General features: G+C 34.5%; 1 protein-coding gene across 3 annotated transcripts in view; it reads right to left on the reverse strand.

Moving 5' to 3' along the window:
- The window catches only part of CDC123 (cell division cycle 123), an 88276-nt gene that overhangs the window by 54978 nt on the left and 13820 nt on the right, over positions 1-19478 (reverse strand). For all 3 annotated transcript variants that reach the window (XM_051961428.1, XM_051961426.1, XM_051961427.1), the window contains exons 3-4: positions 18181-18238; positions 17825-17857 (exon numbers count right to left, since the gene is read on the reverse strand). In XM_051961428.1, the coding sequence (XP_051817388.1) occupies positions 17825-17857; positions 18181-18238 (91 nt within the window). The remainder of the gene's footprint in view (positions 1-17824; positions 17858-18180; positions 18239-19478) is intronic.

The following is a 19478-nucleotide window of genomic DNA, read 5'->3' on the forward strand; positions in this document are numbered from 1 at the left end:
TATTAGAAATATTTAAATTGAGAAAAAAAGACTTTGCTACCTCTTAATAAATTTTCTTATATGTACAACCAAGATTTTTTTTTTTAAATGGGAAATGATTTACGTAATAGTACATATGTTGCAAAGGGCTAGGACAAGCTAGCCATCAGCATATTCAAAGCCACTCAAATAAAACCCTACATTTGAGGAAAAAAATCCACACCTTGGATAAATTCCAAAAGACTTTATAAGAATGAGTAATAAAAGATACTTTAGTATGGTATTTAAACACTGCTATTTTCAGAAGAGATTTTTATAAACAAAAATCAAAAATAGTACTTTAGTCAAAAGCTAAAATGTTCTTTGGCTATTTGCTTTTAAAATACATACTTTACATGCTCAAGACATTATAAAATATTCTAAGGTTTCACCTCAATTAAACATGTGCTTCAAACACCTTAAGAAAATTAAGTTGACTGATGCTACTGCTACACCTTATATTTATATTTTATGTCAGCAACAAAGGGGGCTACATGGAAATCAACTTGCGAAACAGTAAATAGGCCATTAAAAAAAGAAGGATGGAAGTGAGGGGTAGGGGAGGGGAAGACACATGATTTAAGGCAGAAGGTCCACAGAAATATCCATACAATTTGCTTGCTTCACAATTGCTGCCCCCTTGTGGAAAACTTTTTCTCTTTTACCAAAAAAAAAAAAAAAAAAAAAACCCTATAATTTTTTTTAAATTCATCATGGAATTCAAAAGTGACTTAAAATACAATATCAGATATGAAACCAAACATCTAATTACTCATTTTGTGCTTCGCTGTGATGATTCTCTCAAATCTTAATTTCAATAAATTTTCAATAAAATTTAAAAGTGAACTAACTGTAGGAAACAGTAATAAGGAGCAAAGAAATATATTAAAATAATTAATGGCTAGAGAAACTAAAATATTTATCACACACACAGAAACAGACGTTAAGAAAGATGACTCATGGCTACATAAGAGAGCAATTAGAAACTTAATACAGATGTCTTTCCTTCTGTTTCTACTATCTTGATCATTAGACCACAGCAGAACCTTTTTCTTTCTCTACAGTCTTTATGCTCAATGCTGGAAAGGACCTTGGAAGCTATCTAATACAATTCTTCTCTTTACAACATACCCAACAGAACACCATCCATCTTTTGCTTAAAGATCTATAGTGAAGGGAAACCAAAAACTCAACTTTTAGTCTACAGATTATTTCTTCTGCCCAGATTATCCATACAATTTGCTTGCTTCTGCCCAGGTACTTTTAAATTAGATTCCTGACTTTTTATACCTACCATTCATGCTCAACGTCTATATTTATGTCAAAATAATTTCATTTATTTATTAGCAAATCAAGAAGGGATGAGTTTCCATAATGATCTATATTAAGTCCATAATTCATTTGTGACACCTCAAAGTTATTGTGATTCTTGTGCTTTAAAAAACCAAGGCAGGTTCTGGAAGTCAACATGGAAAAGACTTACCTAAGCTCTCCCAAATAATTTTAAAATAACTCCTCAAAATGCCTTTCCAGGGCAGACCTGACAAAAGGAATTTTTCATAAGACAACTTAAGAAGCTTGGCAAGAAAGGTCTGTTGCATCATAGTGAGAGTGGAGTACAGCCCAATTCTGGCTGTACCCCTGTGCAAGCAAGAAGGAGGTGTTGGGGGTATTTGAATCAGCAGTGGCAGCTTCCACATCTCTCAGCCCACAGATCACAGACAGCAGTTAGACAACTGGTCAGAAAGTGATTACAGGGGACCCTTTGCATTGCCCACATGTAATTCTGGTCACAGTTCCAGGGTGATAAGGAACTTACTAAAGTACACTAAAGTGTCCAGCCACAGGCAAAGAGGGACCTTGATCACAGTTTTAGGATAAAAAAAAGTGCTTGTGATTTCTCAGAGCTCAGATCTAAAAAGCAAGAACTAAATCTATCCTTAGACCAGAGCATCTTGGAAGAATTGAAAACTTACACAGATTTCCCTCCCCCAGACCTAATTCTGAAAACAGTAGCACCAAAAAACTCTGAAGCTTCTGACAGCGCTCTCTCTACCCTGAGAGCAGAGCCCAGTTTTAACATAGTTAAAAGTCAAGAAATAAGTTAGAAAAATGAGCAAACAAATAAAAAACTTAACTATACTAAATTACTATGGTTACAGGAATACAAACTCAGAAGAAGACAACAAAGTCAAAATATTGATATCCAAAGCCTTAGAAATATGGAATAATATGAATTGGTGTCAGGTCCAAAAAGCATTTCTAGAAGAGTGCAAAAAGGATTTCAAAAATCAAATGATAGAGAAAAAACTGAAAAAGGAAATGAGAGGGATGCAAAAAAATAATGAAAAAAAGAGTCAAGAGTTTGGGAAAGGAAGCACAAAAAATACTGAAGATAACACCTAAAAAAAAAAAAAAAATAGAACAAATGATAAAAGCGGTACAAGAATCCACTGAACAGGAACACTCCCTGAAAAGCAGCATTAGTCAAATGGAAAAAGATGTACAAAACTTCAATGAAGAAAAGAACTGCTTAAAAAGCTGAATTGACCAAACGGATAAAAGATACAAAAGCTCACTGAAAAAAAAAAAGCCTTAAAAATTAGAACTGGGCAAATGAAAGGTAATGAATGATTCCATGAAACATCATGAAACAATAAGAGAACAGCAAAAGATTGAAAAAAATAGATGAAATAGATGGAAATGTTTTATATATTATAATATCTTATACTATATATGTACATATATATATATACACATACATATATTATAACATTATATACTATAACATCAAGGAGGGAAGTGGGAAAAGAAGGAGGAAGAGAATTTGGAACTCAAAATGTTAAAATTGTTTGTACATATAATTGAAAAAAAATTCAAAATAATGTTCTACATTTCTCTAATAGAGATATAACTATTATTTCTTATTAACTATAATACACAGAAGTAATACACATATAGAATTTTAAGCAGTATATACAAAAAAACCAATAACTTTCCTCCTCTGATCATAGCAAACTAGAAAAGTCCAGGTCTTATGAACAGGACTCTCTGGTTGCTTCAGGAAGTTCTTAAATAAGATCACTGGTCTTGAAAATAGAAAGAAAAACTACTTAGTTTAACACGTTCATTCTATCCCATAAGATGCAGTGTAAAACAGTAGATAGAGGAGTGGTCTAATAATCAGAACAAGCAGAAATAAGTCCTACTTTTGGGCCATACAGACTGTGTGACTCTGGAGCTCACTTAACCACACTCAGTGTGTTTGACAGCTCTCTAGATCTTCAACTTTTTTTTCTTTTGTTTTTTGTTTTTTGATAACTTTTTATTGATAGAACCCATGCCAGGGTAAATTTTTTTTTACAGCATTATCCCTTGCATTCACTTCTGTTCCCATTTTTCCCCTCCCTCCCACCACCCCCTCTCCCAGATGGCAAGCAGTCCTTTACATGTTGAATAGGTTACAGTATATCCTAGATACAATATATGTGTGCAGAACCGAACAGTTTTCTTGTTGCAAGCTAGAATTGAATTCAGAAGATATAAATAACCCGGGAAGAAAAACAAAAATGCAAGCAGTTTATATTCATTTCCCCATGTTCTTTCTTTGCGTGTAGCTGCTTCTGTCCATCTTTGATCTGAATTAACTCTCTTTATTGAAGAGATCCACTTCCATCAGAATACATCCTCAAACAGTATCGTTGTTGAGGTATATGATGATCTCCTGGTTCTGCTCGTTTCACTTAGCATCAGTTCATGTAAGTCTCACCAGTCCTCTCTGTATTCATCCTGCTGGTCATTCCTTACAGAACAATAATATTCCATAACATTCATATACCACAATTTACTCAACCATTCTCCAATTGATGGGCATCCTTTCATTTTCCAGCTTCTAGCCACTACAAAGAGGGCTGCCACAAACATTTTGGCACATACAGGTCCCTTTCCTTTCTTTAGTATCTCTTTGGGGTATAAGCCCAGTAGAAACACTGCTGGATCAAAGGGTATGCACAGTTTGATAACTTTTTGAGCATAATTCCAAACTGCTCTCCAGAGTGGCTGGATGTGTTCACAATTCCACAATAATGTATCAGTGTCCCTGTTTTCCCACATCCTCTCCAACATTCCACATTATCTTTCCCTGTCATTCTAGCCAATCTGACAGGTGTGTAGTGGTATCTCAGAGTTGTCTAGATCTTCAACTTGCAGAGAATGTGTACTGGTAGTTTCCTCACCTGAAAATTCCCTACATCAAGGAAATCATACCACAAATCCATTCCTTGTCCTTTATTTTACATATAAGAGACAAGCCCCCAAATTACAAAGGTGGTAACTGACACAACTAGAATCCTAACTCATATGTTTTCCAACTCCTCCTGCATTGTATAAGCCTCTCACCTTATCTTATAAGCAAATCAGAATCAAAAAACTTATCAAGCAATACAGAAAGTCAGTAACTCATGGGTTTTCTTTTTTACTTTTAATTACTACTAAATGCACTTCTACTCCTGTGTGATATATGTATAAGTCTGGCATAAGCCAAATCCATGTGGACTATCAGGAGATAGAAATGTTCTCTTCCTGAGAAATGTGTCTAGAATGCTTTTTTAAAAAAGCCAAATATTTTTATCTATAAAATTTATCTATAAAAACTGCTATTAGCTTTGGGAAATTTATTATGAAGATAAACGACGATCAGAATGAATATCCAAAGAATCTCTAAGAATTGTAAAGCCCTGGCAGAAAACTGAAAAATCTGGGAACAGAGGTAATGTTTTCATCACTAGTAATGATTGAAAGGATGTACTTTAGACAAGAAAGATGGTTCTGACAATTAAATTGCTGATGAAGATGATGTTCAGATTAAAGGATTTGGATTTTTGGACTTTTCTTGGATTAAGATACAAATATAATGAGCTTATAGAGAGAGGCAAATTTTATCTGACAAGGACTGGAAATAGTGTGGCCTGGTCACTAACTGCTTTTATCTAAAAGACTTTAAAATGGATTGGGGGGTGGGAGGGGAGAGGAGAAAAGAAATTATGTCCAAATGCAAATCCTAAACAACACAAATGGCTTCAATGGACTTCTAGATCCTGCAAAGAATGATAAATATGAAGTAACAAAATATGATGGAGTTCAGTAATTCACCAGAAAAAATAATTAAAAAGAACATCATGGACACTCAGATGTTTTGTAAGTAAATGAATAAGAGTAAGGTTGAAAAACACTGTGAAACCAAGATCCCAACACAAGGAACCTTTTTTAATATCTCCAGCACCTAAAATGGTGCCTGGCATATAGCAGGGTACTTAAGAAATGAAATTAAAACAACTTTTTAGCTATAAAGTGAGACTTGCAAGGATGACTATCAAAATTAGAATATGGCAATGAAAGAACAGTATTCATATACTGATTCATGGTACTAATGTTTCCTCTCCTTTTTCTTGTTTTCATTTTTTTGTTTTTAATACTCCTGGTTTTATAGGATGGCTCTCTGGGAGAGGAAGGGAGAAAAGATAATGGAGAAAATGTGACATAAAAAACATTTGACTTCAATAAAAACCTATTTTTTAAAAAAAGAAAAACAACTTTAAAAAAATTATAGACAAAAGACTAAACAAAATCACAATTTGCACTAAGGATAGTGATGCATAATCCCTTGAGGCTGGTTGCTCATTTGAATTCAATAATTTTGAGCTTCAATAGGACCACAAAATATATGGGAATACCTGAACTAGGTCCTGAAGCAGTATGGTAAGTCTCTGAGAGCAGAGGACTGCCAAGATGTTTAAGGAGGGTCAATCAGCCCAAGCCAAAAATAACACATCCAAGCTTTCATACCAATAAGCAGAAGGACCAGTCCACTCATGACCACTGTATTTTCAGCTTAGATGAGACAGCATGATTGAGATTAAAAAACAAAAACAAAAGCCAGGACCAAATGTCAAAAAGATATGTCGAATGTAAAAATGTAAACCTGAGGGAGAAAAACATTTGGATAAGTGGAAAACATTTGGATAAGAAAAAAAGAGAAAAGAAACAAATGGTATCACAATGGGAATGTATTACAGATACAGTGACCACATGGAATAAATAAATAAGAACTTTAAATTTATGCTTATTTAAAATAAATGATGGGTCAGCTAGATGACACAGTAGAAAGAGCACTGGCCCTAGAGTCAGGAAAACAAGTTCAAATGCAACCTTGCAAATTTACATAAAGTGAGAACTGTCTGTATGTTTATTCATTTTACATATAAAAATATATGATATAATCAAGTGATTTATGCTCTTAAAAATTTAAAAACCCCATGGTGGAGGTTGCAGGATGATTAGAAATAAAAGATGCTTATGAAAGGAAGTAAGATATTAATGTGTTAACAAAGTTTTAACAAGTAGTGATTCCTTTACAAAAGGAATCTGAACACCTCTCTCTGACGAGTCAGAAGGGATAGCTCCATTAATTAGGTTCAAAATGGGCCACATTTCAGGGCCTTTAAGTAGTTTAAGCCCTGGAAGAAGTTCTAGTGAGTGCAGGACAGAAGCTTAAGGGAAAGAAAGTTTCCCTTTCCTGATCACTTCTCTCCACATAACATCGAGTAGAACATCTACTCTCAAGAGTTACTCACCTGAATGAGCCATTCTATCAATTAACTACATAATAATTCAGGAGAATATAAGGCAAGATTGAGGGCAGGACCTCTTCTGAGAACAAAAAAGAAAAACTAGCTATATATTTAAGAGAATTCAAGAGCTGCTAACTGAAATTCATGCTGGAGAGGGAAGACCCTGGGAATCTATGAAACAATCTTTTCAGAAAATAAGCTGCACATAGAATGACCTCTATAAGAATCCCACAGAAAGAAAAAAAGGACTCCCAAGCCCCCTGGAAGTCCAAAAGTATGAGCTCTTTTGGTCATGATCTTTTGGTCATGATCCCTACATGTGTGTCTCCATTATGCTATTACTATGTACTCTCTTCCCACAGATACTGGATTTATGGAAAAGTTTACCAGTTTATGAAGAAAATGTTTTGTATTTACTGTTCTTATTATGTCATCTTAAGTAAATATACTCCTAAGAATTAAGTGTGTCTCTCAGCTGATTACTGATGAGATACATAAGAACGGAGACTCCTGAGCTATAGTATTAGAAGTGCAAATCCCACAAGATATCCTTAGAACCCAGAAGAGTATCACTCTTGAGAGACCCAACTAGAAAGTGAGAATGAAACTAGGGGAACAACCTTGGAAGGATGGCACACATAAAACATTAACATAATTATGTATGTTTACGTTGTCAGAAAGACTCCTGCTTGGTATATCAATCAATCAACAAGCTATATTAAGTATTTATCACATCATTGTTGGTGGAATTGTGAACACATCCAGCCATGCTGGAGAGCAATTTGGAACTATGCCCAAAAAGTTATCAAACTGTACATACCCTTTGATCCAGCAGTGTTTCTACTGGGCTTATACCCCAAAGAGATACTAAAGAAGGGAAAGAGACCTGTATGTGCCAAAATGTTTGTGGCAGCCCTGTTTGTAGTGGCTAGAAGCTGGAAAATGAATGAATGCCCATTACTGGAGAATGGTTGAGTAAATTGTGCTATATGAATGTTATGGAATATTATTGTTCTATAAGAAATGACCAGCAGGATGAATACAGAGAGGACTGGAGACTTATATGAACTGATGCTAAGTGAAATGAGCAGAACCAGGAGATCATTATATACCTCAACAACGATACTGTTTGAGGATGTATTCTGATGGAAGTGGATCTCTTCAATAAAGAGAGCTAATTCAGTTTCGGTTGATCAAGGATGGACAGAAGCAGCTACACGCAAAGAAAGAACATGGGGAAATGAATATAAACTGCTTGCATTTTTGTTTTTCTTCCCGGGTTATTTATACCTTCTGAATCCAATTCTCCCTGTGCAACAAGAGAACTGTTCGGTTTTGCACACATATATTTACATATATGTAAAGGACTGCTTGCCTTCTGGGGAAGGGGGTGGAAAGAGGGAGGGGAAAAATCGGAACAGAAGTCAGTGCAAGGGATAATGCTATAAAAAATTACCCTGGCATGGATTCTGTCAATAAAAAGTTAAAAAAAAAAAAAGTATTTGTCACATGCTAAGCACCATGCCAAGTTCTAAAGCTACAAAGACAAATCCTCAAGGAGCTATCTTCCATCCTAGAAACAACATGTATACAGATACAGCTATATCTCAAGAATTTATCAAATAAATATCAAACAAATATAACATAATCTTGGGGGAGCACTAACAGCTGCGGAATCAGGAAATGTGTCATGTAGCACATAGCATTTGATTTGAGCTTTTAAAAATCATTATTATAGCTTTTTATATATAAAACATGTGCACGGGTAATTTTTCAACATTGACCCTTACAAAAACTTCTGCTCAACTTTTACTCTCCTTCCCTCCACCCCCTCTCCTAGATGGCAGGCAGTCCCATACATGTTAAATATGTTAACGTATATGTTAAATGCAATATATGTACACATATTTATACAGTTATCTTGTTGCACAAGAAAGATCGGATTTATAAAGAAGGTAAAAATAACTTAAGAAAAAACAAAAATACAAGCAAACAATAACAGAAAGAATAGAAATGTTATGTTGTGGTTCATACTCATTTTCCAGTATTCTTTCTCTGGGAGTAGCTGATTCTGTACATTACAGATCAATTGGAACTGATTTGGATCCTCTCATTGTTGAAGAGAGCCACATCCATCAAAACTGATCATCATGTAGTATTGTTGTTGAGGTATATAATGATTTATCTGGTTCTGCTCATTTCACTCAGCATCAGTTCATATATGTCTCTGCAAGCCTCTCTGTATTCATCCTGATGGTCATTTCTTATAGAACAATAATATTCCATAAATTCACATACCACAATTTATTTAGCCATTCTCTAATTGGTAGGCATCCATTCAATGTCCACTTTCTAGCTACTACAAAAAGGGCTGCCACAAACACAAAGATCCCTTTCCCTTCTTTAATATCTCTTTGGAATATAAACTTAGTAGTAACACTGCTGGATCAAAGGGTGTGCACAGTTTGATAACTTTTGGGGCATAATTCCAGATTGCTCTCCAGAGTGGTTGGATCCATTCACAACTCCACTAACAATGGATTAGTGTCCCAGTTTTCCTACATCCCATCCAACATTAGTCATTATCTTTTCCTGTCTTCTTTGATTTGAGCTTTGAAAGGAAGCTGGGGGTCAGAGCCAAGATGACAGATTGAGAAGCATTGCAGTCAAGTTCTCATTCATGATCTATAAAATGTACTACACCATATCCTAGTAATGCATCCTAATAAAGTAATCCTTTGGCCAAGCTGCCATAGAGAGACAAACAGAGAAATCAGCAGACACTGGGGAACAAGGTTGGGGCAGGAGCATTCCAACACAGGGAGAAGTTATACACCAGCACAAAAAGTGGTTCTAGATCCATACTAGGATACATAGACACACAGTATTCTTACAAAATACTACAATGGGGACATGTATCAACCAGAAGCTTTGTCACATACTATCTCATTAGTATAAGGGCAGTGTAAGAAAGAGCTCTGAGCCTTTTTCAGGAAAGAAGGCCTTAAACAGTATACTAAAAAGAAAGAAAATTGAAAAGCTGGCTAGAAACAGTGGAGCTTGGACTCCAAGCTCAGAGCAGGGGGCCATTTTCAGCCTGCTCAAGAGAGGAATAACCACAGAATAAAACCCAGAGCAAATAGAAACATACAAATCTGCCACTCTGAATCAACAGTTTCCAAGCTGTTTAATAGAAACTAAGTCCAACAGCAATCTATTCTTACATAGTCCTAAACCCAGGTCACAAATTTATTGAGTTTGGGCTAGAGGAGCAGCAATCAAACTGGATCAGACTCCTTTGGGAGTGCTGAGAGCTTGCAAATATCCAATCTGTCCCTGTGATCCTGGAATAATACTCAATATCCCAAGAGAATACCAACCAGACCAGTATAGAACTTCCCTCCAGAAGTATGGCAAAATCTAGTCTTAGACATCAAGTCCAAAGTGAGGAAATAAGCTGATAAAATGAGCAAACAAAATAAAAATCCTATCATAAAAAGTATTATGGTGGCAGAAAAGTTCAAGACAAATCTAGAAGAAGAGAATTATTCCAAAACATCTACAAGCAAAGTCTCAGAGAAACACAGTTTAGACACAAACAAATTAAATTATTGCTAGAGATGAAGTAAGAATTAAAGGCTGACACTGACAAGATATTGTAAGTGAAACTGTATCAACTCCAGAATGTGCAACCCAAAACATGGATTTTCACATTCTTTCCCAAAGTCCTTAACCTTCATATATCACCTATGGAAAAGATTCAGTCAATTCTGCAAGACAAAGGATTTCTCTGAGTAGGAAGATGAGGATTTGGACTATGAAATTCCAGGTTTGACATGAGGCCATATTGCAAGGACCAAAATCAAATAGTAGACAAGTCAAATAACTCTGACAAGCCGCAGTTCCCTCTCTAGTAACTTGTCTGCCAGTTGGCTGGAGGGTCTAATGGTACAACGATTTTAGTTTGTCAATCTGACTGATCTTTGATAGATGAGAATCCTCTGAGAGGATGGAAATGTCATTTTCCTATTTAGAGACAGCTTTGGCTGAACACAGTGTTACAAGCTAGCCTGAGGAACGCCTAAACTTCCCTAATTTATAAACAGAAACTAGAATCACCATGTGAGGTATGACTATAAGGAAGAATCAGGGGTGGAAAGAATATTTATATAAGAAGATACATACAGATAAATAAATTATGCAGCTATAGGAGATGTTTGCTGTAAAAAAAATATAGAAAAACAATCATTTTGATGATAGGATGATATAGATACACACACACACACACGTGTGTATATATGTGTGTGTATATATTTGTGTCCACACACATGTGTGACACAGGTCACTATTACCTATGGGCAAAGGAAAGTCAGTAAGGAATTGCAAAGAATCATTTAGTTCCCCCACCAAATTTGTTGGCATGTACTTTACAGGGCCGAATGTACCAAAAATATCATATTGCATATGTAACCACCAAAAGTTTCAAGTGATTGCACTTAAGGTTTTAAACAGAGCCATGTAGCTGCTCAACTATCTAGCCAGAAAGAGAGTGAATCACTCTAGATCCCTCTGAGGAAGATACAGAATTTTACTGAAGACTGATTCTTCAGTCAAAACAAGTGGGCCTCCCAAGTAATTCTTTATTCTATTTATTATTTTAGCTTTCTTCATTGAAGTCAATTCATGAGAAAAAAACACACAAAACTGTGGAATTAGGCATTAGTCTATGCAAGTCTTTCCCACTGTAATATAAGATAAATCCATTAGTCTGTACTGTTTATGAAAAATAAAGTGGATAAGGTTAAGATAAATTGTTAAATAAATTCATCAAATGTGTCCTCAGCATCCAATATCCAATGAAATATTTTTAAATATTTCAATAGATCAATGATAGGCATTGAATGAGTTAAAAAGCTGAGAAACATGTTTTGTCATTTGGGGATTCTTCAATACAGCAAGATCACCACTTTAAAGGGAACCATAAGTATATATTACTGGCCTATTATATGTCTCAGGAACTCATAGGAATATACAGAGCTGAAAAGGAAGTTAAATATCATTTAGCCTAATTTTTCTATTTGGCAGATGAGGAAACTGAGTCACGGAGAAATTAAATTATTTTCTCTAAGATCACACAAATAGTAAGAAGCAGGATTTGAATTCAGGCCCTCTGAACTCCAAATTCACTGTTCCTTCCACCACATCCGGTCTGAATAGGTTCTACCAACAATGGGTGCTAATGTGAATGCTTAAATGTTTATTTAAAGAGGGGATCCTGGACAGCCATTGCTTCCTTTTCCACCCATGACATTCCTTTGACTTCTCTACCACATCCCTAGAAACCTCATTCTGCAAGATCAATTAGATCTGGTCCTCATGCTATCAGTATCCTCTGCCCTCTGACTACAGGGCAAGGCAGTGAGCTCCAAAACTTCTATTAAAGGTTTAAGGACAGGCGTGTCAACATCTCTTCCCCTTTATTTATTATCTGGTTGCAATCCTTTGACTTCTCCATCATGCCTTCATACCCATGTGCATTTTCCCTCCACCAGTTGAGTCTTTTTTTGTTTTGATTTGCTTCATTATACTGTAAGCTCCTTGAAGGCAGGCGCTCTTTTTCATATGTTTTACTCCTCATAGTAGATGATTTATAAACATTTATTAATATGCATATGTTAGGGGAAAAGGCAGACCAATTCATGATGAAGCATCATACCATAGGTGCAGACCACCTTAAAAGACAGAATTTATGAAGCTCTAAAAAATATCAGGGTTTAATATAAACTGAATGGCAGGAGCTGGTATTTACATAGGCTATATGAACTTTGGAATATCATTTCTCACTGATTACCTTTTCATGTCCAGATCCAATTGATATTCTCTAAAGTTCAATTTAGCAGGTATCATCACCACAAACAACTAGAAGGCTGAATGTCAGGAAAAGGATAAAAGAGTTCTGAAGAGTTTTGGAATTTAAAAGTTCTATGATCATGACAATTTTTCTAAAGAGAACCAATTGCATGATAAGAGAGATGGAATATGGCACAAATCTCTTCTGACAATTATTCTACAAAATTATAAATACATATGACTTTGGTAAGCTTCCCATGCTCGTAGATATAAATAGGAAAGTATTTTAATGATCCTGTCCTTTAGGGTAACAGGTAAAAAGTTCAAGTATTTTATACCAATTTTTGGTTATACATGAGGTCCACATAGTTAGATTAGATTGGGCTGGGCTGATTTTAGATATGCTCTAGACTATATTGACCCTTGGTATAATTACAGGATTGTAGATTTAGAACTAGAAGGGACATTAGAGGTTATCTAGTACCACTACCTTTTTTTTTAAATAATTTTTTCATATACATATTTATTTAAATATTTCCTAATTACATGTAAACATATTTTAACATTCTTTTTTTAGGATTTCAAGTTCCAAATTCTCTCCCTCCTTTCTTCCTGCATCCCTTGAGAAGGCAAACAATATTATATCAATTATACATGGGACCCATGAAAAATATTTCTACATTAGCCATGTTGCAAAAGAACACATACACAGAGAGAGAGAGAGAGAGAGAGAGAGAGAGAGAGAGAGAGAGAGGAGAGAGAGAGAGAGAGAGAAAGAGAGGGAGAGAGAGAGAGAGAGAGAGAGAGAGAGAGAGAGAGAAAGAAAGTTTAAAAAAGAAAGCTTCAATCTGCACTCAGACTTCCATCAATTTTCTTTTTGGAGATGTATAGCATTATTCATCATGGGTCCTTTGGGCTTGTTTTGAATTGTCTTAATCAAAATAGCCAAACCTACAATATTGCTGTTACCGTGTATAATAGTCTCCTGATTCTGCTTACTTTATGTTGTATATGTTCATATAAATCTTCCCAAGTTTTTCTAAAACCACCTTGCTTACCATTTCTTATAACAGTAGTATTCCATCACAATCATAAACTATAACTTCTTTAGCTATTCTCCCCTTGATGGATCTCCCTTCAATTTCCACTTCTTCACCACCACAAAATGAACTGCTATAAATATTTTTGCTTCAATAGGTCCTTTTTTCCTTTTTATTGATCTCTTTGGGATTCAATATTGTTGGATTAAAAGTTATGTACGGTTTTATAGCCCTTTAGACATAGTTTCAAATTGCTATCCATAATAGTTGAATTAGTTTACAACTCCATCAACAGTGGGTAGTGTATTTTTTAAATGACGTTTTTACTTATAAAAAATCCCATTTATTTTTGTCATTGAGCCATTTAAGAGTGCCAAAGACTTGGTTGGTTAAAACTCTCTTTTCTGGATACTCATTTTTTGTGGCTCTTGAAGAGGGTAGATGCTTCGGTACTTGGCATCTTATGCCACTCATGGCAGTTAGTATATGATATGACAAATATACTGGGCTCCTTTTCCATAAGGGTTGTTCCCCCTGTTGATAAGGACTAGAAACAGTGTTGTGCTTGATCTAGGGGACATTGCTATTCCGAGGGTTATTGGGCCAAGGCTCTCTTCATTGGGACCAAGAGGGGAGGTAGCTGTTAAGGTGATAGTAATGATTTAACTCACATGGCACATGCTATCTCCTGTTCATCTCCTTGGGTGTTTCACTGTTTTAATTAGTATTAGTTATAGATTTGTTATTTATCCTTCATTCTTGAAGAGGACCATGATAACAGGAAGGTGATGCCATCCATGCAAGTGAATTGGATTTAAGTGAGGGAGGGCTGTGCAAGGTCACCTGTCTCATTTTCCCCTCTAGACCCAGCTGAGTCCACTGGCCAGAAATAGATCAGGATGATGGGAGATGGCCCTTCCAAATTTTTCTAATCTACAAGTGTAGAGAAATCTAAAAGTCATTCAACCAGAATAAGTATATTGAGAAATAAGTTTTAGATCTAGTTTATCTCTTGATTCTTCCTAAGCCATTTAGTCTTGTGGCTCATTATAAGTTTGCTTCAGTTCCTGGAAGAACTCCTCAACACTACTGAATGAGAAGTTATTCCTTGTGATATAGGACCCATTAAATGAACTGTCCATCATACATGACAACAAAATGCCTGCACCAGCTTAGCCAGTGGAAGATTGCAAGGGATAAAGATCTACAAAAATAATTTTATTTGTTAAAACAAACAAACAAACAAAAAACAACCTGGGAGGTTCTCCCTTAATTCAATATACTAATGTAAGAGATTTGCCTTTATTTAGAGATAGAGAAGCCAGCTCCCTTTTCTGAAACTATTTGTTAATTTTCTGGAAAATCTTAATGCTTTTTTGTAGCAAGTTTCTTTCCTTTGGCTCATTTGTTGTGAGAGTATAATACTCTAGGGATACTGTTGTAGCCTTCCACTAGAGGGCCTTTATCCTACCAAAAGATATGTATTAGTTTTCAGAATTCAGAGTCTTAAAGAGGGGACAAAGCTGATCATTACTGCATGATTTACTGGGCAGGCAGAGTCAATAAGCCTGAATGAAAGGACTATGTTTAGGAAATAATGAGCTGTTCCAGATACAAAAAAAAAGTCCTCAGGTTAAAAGCCATCAATCCATAAAGGTAAAAATCCCAAAAATTATCAACATCTAATATTAATTCAGTTTGCAATATTTGAACTTTCCTACAAAAATCTCCAATTACCACACCAACGCTCAAATCAAAGGGATTAGGAAGAAAAGTATATATGCTCAGCACCTAGGCACACTAATATACTGCTGGTGGAACTATGAATTGGTTTGGCTATTCTCAAAAAGTAATTTGGGACTCTGCTAGAAAGTTATCAAAGTGTGCCTACCTTTTTATCCAGCCAAACCATTATTAGGTCTTATATTCCAAAGAAATCAAAGACAGACAGAAGGGATCCATATGCACAAAAATACCTATAGTAGTTATTTTCATTTATAATAACCAAGACCTAAAAATTGAAGGAGTGCTTATCTATTGAGGAAGAGCTAAACAAATTATAACATATGAATATAATAGAATATTACTGTGCTAGTAGAAATGATGTTACACTTATAATGCTATACCAATTCTATAACAAATTATAAATGATAAACTTTATAGATTTGATACAATAATAAAATTCATTTTGCAAAAGAGCTAAAATATCAACAGAAATAGTACTAAATCTCAAACTATAATATGAAGCAATGTTCATTAAAATTATCTGGTACTGTTTAAAATACAAAAGTTAACAAAATCAATGGTACACACTGGAAATTAGAGAATCAACAACAATACAACTCAACAGCCCAGTGTTCAAACAATAATTATTTAGAAAAACAGTAATTATTTAGAAAAGAATTCTCTATTTGATAAAACTACTAAATTACTAGGAGAATAAGAAAGCATTCTAGCAGAAATTAGTCTAAGATCAACATCTTATGTCATTTTCCACAATACATTCAATTATACTATTAAAAAATTAGAAGAGAAGTATATCATACTCTTCTCACAACTGCAGACTGAAGATGTGTTTTTAATCAAACAATAAAATAATTACAAATGATAAAATAGATACGTTTGACTATATGAAATGAAAAAGTTTCTGCAAGAATAAAATTAATGTAGCTAGAAGGCGAAGTAGTCAAATGGAGAAAATTTTTGTATCAAATTTCTCTGATAATGATTTGGTTATTCAAGATACATAAACAATTAGCAGTCACATACCATTTCCCAATGATAAGAATATGAACAATTTTCAAAAAGATTCCCAGACCATAAACAACCACATGAAAGAATACTCTAAATCAGAAATAAAAGAGATCAAAACAATCCTGAGATTTCACCTCATACATTGCAATTTGACAAAGACAATAAAATATGGGAATAGTTAATGTTGGAGGGATAATGGAAAGAAAGGTACACTACTAGTACTTTGCTGCTGAATCAACACAATCACTCCAGAAAGCAATTTTGATTTATAAAAATAAAATGGCTAAAATGCCCATAACTTCTAATCCAAAGATTGTACTACTAGATTTATACCCCAAAAAGGAAAACAAGAAAGTTCCCATATATAACAGTACTTTCTGCATAGCAAAGAACTGTTAACAAAATAGACATTTATCACCTGGGAAATAGCTAAACAAATTATAATATAAAAAAATGTAATGGATTACTATCTTTGAGAAATAATGGAAGTGTTAACTACACGGATAGAAAGATATACTTAAATTGACGCACAATGAAGTGAGCAGAGCCAGGAAGACAATACATACCATGACTATAACACTGTAAATAGAAAATCTTCCCCTCCCCCATCATCAGGTCCCCAGGTCAAAAAAATAAAAAATCCAAGTGAATGTTGCAAAATTGTAACAAATAAGCATAACTTGAAAGCAGATATATGAAAAGCCATCCCATAATGCCCTTTTGCTGAGGTAAGAGGTTCATAAATATCATACTTTATTGTATTTTCAATATTGATGTACTGATTAGTTAAGCTGATTTTTTTTTCATCTTTTTTTGTCTTAAAAAACATGTTATATGGGTTGGCATATATATCTCTGGCAAAGCTATCAGAGAATATTATGATGACAAAAATACAAAATACATTGATAAAAACTTACTTTAAAAAAAGATAAAATAGATAGTTACAGAAGAAACTGGGAAGATTTTTATGAACTAATGTAAAATAAAATAAGTAGAGCTAAGAGAAGAGTGTAGATAATGATAACATTATGCAGAAAAACAATTATGAAAGACTTCAGAAATTTATTCAATGAAATCATAAATCACAAAATCTAAAAGACTACCACCTACTTTATGGACTTAAGCAGAATGAAAGATTTATTTTTGGACATGGAAATGTTTTTTTCTACTATATATATATATTTGCTGTAAGGATTTCTTTTTTTTTTTTTCCTTTATTTTTCCACTGTTCCACTAAAGGGAGTATGAGAAGAAAGATAAAACATTTTTTAATGATTCCAAGTAAGGAATTTTTATGTTGCTGAAAAGCTGGAAATACAAGTGAGTAGGAATTCAGAAACAGTTGAGTTAAAACTTTTCAAACAGTAGGTAAGCAATATATATTGTAGCAAATGAACAATAAAGTAGTTCTTCCACTGAAATTTTTTCTAGGATCTTGCACATATTTGGTGTTCAATAAATCTCTGACAAAAAAATGAAATATTACCAGGCTTATCAAATTTAGAAAACTAAGTCTTAGAAAATTGACCTTACCGTAAGTGTTGTTGTGTTCTCATCATCTGACCACTGAAGAGAAAAAGAAAGAATAAAAGAAACAAATTTGAATAAAGCTTGGCTTCCAAAATACGGGACACCTACCTCAAAATTATATCTGCAATTGAAACAACTTGTTCTAAGACATATCATCCAAAATATTTTCAGCTGAAATCTTCTCCATTTTCTCAATTCAACTTCAAGTACTAATTTTAAATCATAGATAACAACAATAAAAATTCTATATTTCTATAGCAATTCATATTATTATCTTATATCTATTAAAAAGTGAACTACCAATAGAATTTCAGAAATCATACATATTACAAAAACTACTGCTATTATTTTGTACTAACCTGTATTTCTTCTCCCTCATTGTCACTGTCTGGTTGAGAATGTGTTGGTGGATCATCCCTAGAGGATTAAACACATATATTTAGATTAAAAAAAAAAAAGGCTTTTGTTTATGCCCACTGAAAAAGTGGCTAATCTTGAGCTAAAGAATGTCACAGTTTGCCCAAACTGTTAAATTTTTCCTTGGATGAAATTATAAATAGAAGGCAGCACCAAGATGGTTGTGACAGATTATATCAATAACTGAATGAAATGTGGAGGAATATTAGTTCCCACTTTAGAACAATTTAGACTTTGTGTCTATTTTGTACTCCTTGTATGTGCATGACTTCCTCCAACAAAATGTGAACTCCTTGAAGGCAAAAGCTGCTTTGGTTTCATGGTCTTTGTTTCCCCAAAATTCATCACAATGTTTAGCATATAGGTACTTAATAAACTGAAGAACATAATGTGGTTTTAAAGAAATATTCTTTTTAAATATGGCAAAGTAAAAAATTAATATTATTATCAAAAGATACTGAATACCAACTGCATGCAGGGCACTATGCTAGTTATTGAGAATCCAAAGGATCCAAAGATACAATCTTCCATTTAAAGACTTTCCCTCATCTCTTTCCTCCCTTTCACTGCCAAATATCTTTAGTGAGTAATCTATTACTATCACATTACCTATTTAATCTTTACTTCTTTGTGATTCCATCTTTATCACCTTACTGAAATTTCTCCCTCAAAAGTTCTCTAATAGCCTCTAAACTACCAAATTCTCTTCTTTCATGCTTTTCCTTTGATAATCTCTATTCTTCGCAGGGGTTTTGTAACATTACACTCTTCTGGTTCCCCTCATATCATGTCTTTTTTATTCTTCCCTAGCTTTTCTTCCTCCTCCGGCCTCTTTCTATGTAATCCATTCATGAGCAGTAAGTTGTGAGCTACTCTCCTTAGCATTTATTAAACTCTCCTCCTCAGTTCATCCCACTCTAGGACTCTTAGTATTAAGAGTCTTTTCTATATGAAAGGTTTAAACTTAACGCTTCAAACTTCATTATTATTGCCCTCAATGAAGAAAGATGTGAATGTACAAAGCTAATTTTGTGAAGATGCTGCCCCTGAAGCTACCTTCCCCTCTACTGTTAGGACATACCAGATATCAGGGTATGATGGTGGGATTGAGCTAAAAAGACAGCTATGTGAGTGATAAGGCCAGAACAAAAGAGGGACTCAGGCCCTGAAGTAGCCTGGCCAACATGGCGTTGTCACCAACTGGGAGGATATAGGGAAGAGCTTGCACCAAATTTTCTAG

Source organism: Antechinus flavipes, chromosome 5 (genome assembly GCF_016432865.1).
Source record: "Antechinus flavipes isolate AdamAnt ecotype Samford, QLD, Australia chromosome 5, AdamAnt_v2, whole genome shotgun sequence".
Classification (NCBI taxonomy): domain Eukaryota; kingdom Metazoa; phylum Chordata; class Mammalia; order Dasyuromorphia; family Dasyuridae; genus Antechinus; species Antechinus flavipes.